This window comes from Dipodomys ordii, unplaced genomic scaffold (assembly GCF_000151885.1).
Source record: "Dipodomys ordii isolate 6190 unplaced genomic scaffold, Dord_2.0 Scaffold81, whole genome shotgun sequence".
NCBI lineage: Eukaryota > Metazoa > Chordata > Mammalia > Rodentia > Heteromyidae > Dipodomys > Dipodomys ordii.
In genome coordinates this window covers 1792301-1799456 of record NW_012267297.1, presented here as the reverse complement: position 1 = coordinate 1799456, position 7156 = coordinate 1792301, and the positions used below count along the sequence as shown (strand labels likewise).

At 57.3% G+C, this 7156-nt stretch overlaps 1 protein-coding gene across 1 annotated transcript in view; it reads right to left on the bottom strand.

Moving 5' to 3' along the window:
* The window catches only part of Strap (serine/threonine kinase receptor associated protein), a 45748-nt gene that overhangs the window by 4686 nt on the left and 33906 nt on the right, over nucleotides 1-7156 (bottom strand). The window contains exons 2-8 of the mRNA XM_013025048.1: nucleotides 6001-6136; nucleotides 3887-3968; nucleotides 3265-3337; nucleotides 1989-2085; nucleotides 1410-1547; nucleotides 606-742; nucleotides 20-196 (exon numbers count right to left, since the gene is read on the bottom strand). Coding sequence (XP_012880502.1) covers nucleotides 20-196; nucleotides 606-742; nucleotides 1410-1547; nucleotides 1989-2085; nucleotides 3265-3337; nucleotides 3887-3968; nucleotides 6001-6136 — 840 coding nt within the window. The remainder of the gene's footprint in view (nucleotides 1-19; nucleotides 197-605; nucleotides 743-1409; nucleotides 1548-1988; nucleotides 2086-3264; nucleotides 3338-3886; nucleotides 3969-6000; nucleotides 6137-7156) is intronic.

The window sequence follows — 7156 nt, the reverse complement described above, 5'->3', positions numbered from 1 at the left end:
CCCCCCCGCGCAGGCGCACTGGGCGCGCTGGGCCGCGGGCACTCACCGGGCAGCACGCACTTCCACAGGCCGTAGGTCTTGCCCACCACCGTCTGCCACAGGCGCAGCGTGCCGTCCTCCGAGCCGCTGGCGTACAGCTCGCCGTCGGGGCTGAAGCGCACGCAGTGGATCGGCCCGAAGTGACCTTTGTACGACTCTGCAAGGACCAGGCCGCCGTGACGTCACCACCACCCACCCACGGGGACCCGGAACACCGGGGTGACGGCCAGACAGACAGACACAGAGACAGACACAGAGACACAGACAGACACAGACAGACAGACACAGACAGAGACAGACAGACAGAGACACAGACACAGACAGACACAGAGACAGACAGACACACAGACAGAAACAGACACAGAGACAGACAGACAGACGCAGAGACAGACACAGAGAGGTGTGGAAAAGCAGAGCCCTGGCCACACAACACCAGCCGCCCACGACCCCCCCCATGGCCCACGACCCCCCCCCATGGCCTTGTGTTCTGGGCAGCCTCAGTCCCAGCGAGGACCCCGGGCGGCCAGCAGAGGGTTTTGGGGATCCCATGGGGTCCCCGCACTCACCCAGCTCCTCCCCGCTGCTGTAGTCGTACTTGTACAGCTTGAAGTCTTCGCCCCCCGCCACGAGGAACTCCTTCTCGGGGTGCAGCGAGGCCGAGTTGATGGTGGCGGGGGCCTCGAAGGACTTGATGGGATCCAAGCTGAGGGACAGGAGGAGGAGGAGGAGGAGGAGGAGGAGGAGGAGGAGGCGCTCAGCGCTCAGCCCTTCCCCTGCCGCCAGCAAGGGAAGGACGGACGGACGCGTGACCCTGCGACACGGACACACACCTCCGGCCGCGGGCACCCGGGGCCTGCCAGTCGGTCTGGAGTCATTAGAACCGACCGGTAACACGCCGCCTTTCCGGGCCCTGTTTGGCGTTGAGCCTGGGACCCCCGGGTGTGTGTACCCCAGGCTCACCGCCCCCCTTCCTCTAAGCGCTGGGACTAAGCGCATGCACTGCCCTGCTCGGCTGGGGTATCTCTGCTCCCCCACGCCACCACAGGGCTCGCTCGTGGTTCTCAAAGACACGCATGATGACAAGAATGCTTCTTAATAATAATAAAAAAAAGGTCAGGATTATGTTCATTCCAGTCCAGAAGTCCCAGGGAAACCCACAGACACAGACACAGGGAACGGAAAAAGCGGCGAAGGCCTTCCTGCTTCACGATGGCGCGCGTGGATCACCCGAAGCCCGCACCTGCCCGACGCACAAGGTGGGCATGGCGCGAACGTGGGAGAGCACGGGACTCGCCAGCCTGGCGCACCGTGCGCACAGGAAGGGGCAGGGCTGGTGGGGAGGGAGGGCGCGGCACGGGGGGCACACGTACCTCAGGGCGCTGTGGAAGGCGATGGTGCGTCCGTAGGTGAGCACGAGGATCTCGCCCTCGGGGATGTACGCCATGCTGCTCACCGACATGCTGAAGCTCAGGGACTTCACCTCCGCCATGGACGCGTGGTCCCACAGGCTGCGGGAGGAGAGGGGGGAGAGACAGGGTGCGTGCTTGTGGGCGCGCACGGAAACCAAGGGGCGTGGGCCCATGGCTCTGACTACGGAGCCACGACCCCCTGCTCCTGCAGGACCGCGGACCCCATAGAGAACATCCTCAAACGCCCGGCCCCAGGGGCAGGCTGCTGGACGGCCACGTGTCATCGTAAGAATATCCGTGGCGTGCCACGCGGAGGGCTGCACGCACCTGCGTAGTGGACCTCGGGTGACCAGGGCTGGGCCTGCACCCCTGCTGGCTTGGGGCTGGGAGGGAATTCCGTCCTCCCCAGATCTGCTCTGTGCACGGCAGTACGGGGCAGCATGGAGGGCCGCCAGCAGGCGCAGGCCCAGGCCCCTCCCCCCCAGCCCGGGAGCCCCTGATCCGGGGGAACGCAGTTCTCGCGCGAGGGGCGCCACGCACCGGACGGTCTTGTCGTCGGCGGAGAGGATCTGCTTGTCGCCGCTGCACCACAGGGCCTTCTTGATGCCGGACGTGTGCCCGCCGATCTCCTTGGGCTCTGCACAAGCAGCAGGGCGCACCCCGCGGTAAGGGGGACCGCCACACTTCACCCCCTCACCTCAAACCCGCCATTTCCTTAGGGAAGTCCACCGCCAGACGGGAAGCCCACGCACGCACACACGCACACACGATCCGGCTGCCCGCGGCTGAGAGGGCCCAGCCGAGACTACGGGTGTGCACCACACGGCTGGGGAAACGGAGACCCACCGGTAACCACGAACCCCACATAACGCGGGGAGAGGAGACCTGGCGGGGCTAACAGATGTGCTCCCTATGCACAAGAGGCTACTGCTACCCCGCCCTCTGCCGCGCCCTCATGAGGAACACATGGGGAAAAGCCCAAAGTCGGGACAGGGGAGGAAAGCAAAGCAATGGAGGGTGCCCCAGCAGCTTAGAAAGAAAAGTCTCCAAATCCTCATCAGACACAGCATGGCGGGAACATAAAACAGCCCTGAACCGCGTCAGCCCATGCGCAGAGCGGCTTCACGGCGGTGGCCAGTCCACTGTAAGATCAGGGCAATCTGCGCTCTGTGCGTGGCGGTCCTGGGGTTTGAACTCGGGGCCTCGTGGCGGCCAAGCACAGTCACGCGACGGGCACGGAGCCACGCCGGGCTTTTTGGCCGATTTTAGAGATGGAGTCTCTTGACTTTTCTGTGAACCCGTGATCCTCCAGATCCCAGCCTCCTGAACAGTTCAATTTATAGGCACTAGCCTGTCCATCACAGGAGCCCAGACACTGAAATGTTACACGTGGCTGGAGCATTAATCAAGGTCAGCTGCAAAGATGCCCGTTTAATAAAGCACGCGTCCATTTCACACACACACACACACACACACACACACACACAGATCGCTAGGGAATTGTGAAAAGCAATACATACCAAGAGGTGCACTTGGACTAGAAATGATATCCCCAAGAACTCACAAAGGGCTGGGCAGGTGGCTCAGTGGTAGAGCGCTTGCCTTGCATGCATGAGGCCCTGGGTTCGATTCCTCAGCACCACATAAGCAGAAAATGCCAGAGTGGCGCTGTGGCTCAAGTGGTAGAGCGCTAGCCTTGAGCTGAAGAGCTGAGGGACAGTGCCCAGGCCCAGAGTTCAAGCCCCACGACCAACCAAAAAAGAAAAAAGCAATGAAGGAACATAAACCCAGAGAGCAACACGCACCCCCTGCTCACCTGCTTCTGGTTTGTTCAAGTCATAGATGCGCAGTAGTTTGTCCTGGCCCCCGGTTAACAAGTAATTACTGTCCTGAAAGCGAAGAAGCGAAGCGTTCATGAACTGCACGCGCTTGTAGTTCTGTGTGAAACGCCCAGACCCGGGACTGCTGTGGGAAAGGCAGCAAGGTGACAGAGGTGGCTGCCACGTCCCCAGGGGCCGTCCTGACCAGGCCCCTCCCCCCGCGGGGCCGCCCCCACGTCTCAGATCTCGCAGAAATCATCAGGGAAGGTCTTGGCGCTTTGTAGACAGCTGTCTACCGCTGGACGGGCGGCAGACCCAGGATCCCAAACAAGCCCGTGCAGCCTTATACGCAACGATCAAATCACCAAGAAAACAAGGCATGCTAAAGAGCCCAGAATAAAGCATTCGTCGTTTTACTCTACAGACATTTAAGCCTCTCGATGGTCTCATTTTTGTTTTCATTTTTTTGGCTTTGCTGGGAGTGGAAGCCCGGGCGCCCCGCGTGGGGGCCGGTGTTCACCCCTGAGCGGCACCCCCGCGCAGTCCGCAGCCCGGGCACCCCGCGTGGGGGCCGGTGCTCACCCCCGAGCGGCACCCCCGTGCGATCTGCAGTGGTACCTGCGTGAAGTCCACCGTCTTGACGATGTGTTTGTGCGCCAAGGTCATCAGCTCGTCCCCCGAGACCGCGTCCCACACTTTGCTAAAATGGGGGGGGGGGAGGGAGGATGATTAAAAGGATGTTCAACCTGGCCAACATTAGAAAACAGCAGCAAGCCTCGTTTTAACTACCAGGGACACTGGATGTGAATTTTTATGAGTGCATTCATTACCAATCTTCTGCCTTAGAATCTTTTCTCAACGTTAGAAAATACTTAAAACTAAAGAAAAAGACTAGCCAGGCACCAGTGGCTCCCGCCTGTCATCCCAGCTACTCAGAAGGCTGAGATCTGAGGATCGGGGTTCAAAGCCAGCCTGGGCAGGAAAGTCCGTGAGACTCTTATCTTCAATAAACCACCAGAAAACAGCAAGTAGCGCTGTGGCTTGAGTGGTAGAATGCTAGCCTTGAGCTCAAGAGCTGAGAGACAGTACCTAGGCCCAGAGTTCAAGCCCCAGAACCAGCAAAACAAAAACAAAAACAAGACTAAATGCCTCCGTAAGACTTCTCTAATTTCCTCTGCCTGTGAAAAAGATGTTACATAACCACCGTCTCCTTGCTCAGACCCCATAAAAACCCAACTCCTGCCCCAGCTCTTCGCTCAGTCTCCAAGCCCACTGGAAGCTGCTCTATCTCAATAAACAGCCCTCACCGGTGGAAGATCGAGTCCACCTGCTTCCTTTCTCCTCCAGTTTCCTAACACCAACTTGAACTCATCTGTCCAACTGGGAGGAGCAGCTCTTGATTCTACAAGAGTGTGGGGGGGGGAGAGGAATGCACACAGAATACACTGCCTGGCACATGAGCTGGCCCAGAGCATAATCAGAAGCTCTCTGCATGCGATGTCTGCACTGGCTACCCCCACACCTATGTTTACCACAGTACCTTAGGGCTGGGATGTAGCTCAGTGGCAAAGCACTTGCCTAGAAGTGTAACGTCCTGGGTTAAATCCTCAGGACCAAAAGAAAACGGAAAAAAAGAGAAAAGACAAAGAGAAAGCCAGGCACCAGTGGCTCACGCCTGTAATCCTAGCTACTCAGGAGGCTGAGATCTGAGGATCGAGGTTCAAAGCCAGATAAGAGTCTGTGAGACTCCAATAAAGCACTAGAAAACTGGAAGTGGTGCTGTGGCTCAAGCGGTTGAGCGCTCGCCTTGAGCTAAAGAGCTCAGGGACAGCGCCCAACCAGAGTTCAAACCCCACAACCGACCACAAAAAAAAAAAAAAGGAAGAGAAAACAGCAATTTATCAAGCAGGAGTTCATTGCCATCAGCTTTATAACCCAACTACCATAATAAACTTCTCTGGTGTTTCTGAATTCTTTCTTCTCGTCTTCCCGCCTCAGCCTCCTAAGTGTTACCAATGCCGGGATTACAGGTGTGCGCACCACCATCAGGTCTCCGAATACTTTAAAATACTCCCCACCAAGTGTCTATATGGTCTGTAGCATTGTGTATGTTTTGTATATTAAATCTAATTTACTAAATTCATTACAAAACCAACACGCTGCATCCCCGGTAATGAACTGAGTAAAAAAACAAGACTCTAAACTTACAGCAACTACTCCACAAACCAAAGTCAAGATCTAGAATTCACTAGCCCTCTGTTGTACTTTAGAAGACTTTTCCCAAGTAACTTATTTGGCAAATGTAAAATGGCCACCCGGTCCTAACAAATACCATCTAAGAAATAGAAAACTAGAGTAATTAAGTAGTTAACATCAGCTGAGGGGTAAAAAGGGAAGCGACAAACCTCTGGGACTATGACTGTGGGTCCCAAAGCGGGAGAGAGACAGAAGAAGGGCTTTCACAGGACAAGGCTGACGCTGATGATGGTCTAGACTCACACACGTCCCTAGGTTCCCGAGTAAGACAAGAGAAAGCCACCCCAACCTGGGAGAATTCAGGACGGCTGAAGACAAAGCAGTGCAGGGGACCAAAGCGGGAGCAGCAGTGAGCTCCAACATCCCATATTCTGTTGCTCTGGACACCTAGAAACTGAGCGAGGCCAGGACTGGTCCTGACGGGACACGGGCACGGGAGGAGCCGGCACCCCGGGCACGGCACCCCGGGCACTTACGCGGTGAAATCCGCAGCCGCCGTGGCCGCTTTCGTGGCATCTTGATTCAGCGTTGCGCCCCACACAGCACCCTTGTGACCCAGAAACGTGCCGATCCAGTCCCCCGTGTCTCCCTGGCGTAACATGGGTTTCCCATCTGGAAAAGACGTTGCAAAGAATCCCACGTTAACAATAAGTCCAGGTCACTTGAACATAAAAATGAATCGACTGAAGAGCAATGAGGGAAAAAAATGGGGTTGCTGCGTTCATCATTCCCACTCACAGAAGAACAGGCCAAAAATAAACGGACCCCGAAAAAAATGAACCAGTCTGTCTCTCCACAGTGTTTGAGATTAGGTCAAAAGAATCTCGTAAGAGCCTTTGAATTTTGGACCAACTGAAAGACAAGTCACATTTCTTTTCCCTCTTTCAAAAACGATGCTAATGCCACCAAAGGAACATCAGGTTGAGATGTGTGCGAGCTGCGTCTTTGTCCCCTGGGCCTGCTTCCCTGACCTCCTTCCCCAGCATCCTCCACTGCTGCAGGACGGATAGAGGTTGGAAAGATGTGGCCTGGGCTCACTCGGCCCCAGTGAGGACTGGACACTGGGCACCGGGTGGCCCACACCTGTCACCCCAGCTACTCAGAAGGCTGAGATCTGAGGATCGCGGTTCAAAGCCAGCCCTGGCGTGCGTGTACACACCCGCACACAAGTCCTTGAGTCACTGAGCTCTCCAATGAACCAGCAGCAAGCCAGAACTGGAGCTGTGGCTCAAGTGGCAAAGTACCAACCTTGAGAAAACAAAAAGCTCAGGGACGCTGTTCAGACCTGGGGATGATGAGGGAGAGATGATGGGGGTCCCCCCACACACTCGGCCTTCTGACTGGCTAACGAAGGCCAACCCAGCCCATCCGTCGCCGGGTCGCCCTCCCTCCCCGGGCCGCCCTCCCTCCCCTGGTCCAGCATCCTCGGGTCCTCCCCTCGCAGGGTCTGGACCCGGCCTCTGCGGGTGAGAAGCCATCCATCCACCTAACCCTGGACCGGAAGCTTCTCACCATCCGCTGCCTCCAGCTGGCGGGTCTGAGCCCCCTGCCCAACGTCTCCCCTTGCTGGGTAGGGCCCGGGCCCCCTCGGCACCCCCAGTCCCCCCACCCCCCAGAAACCAGGCCCCCCCA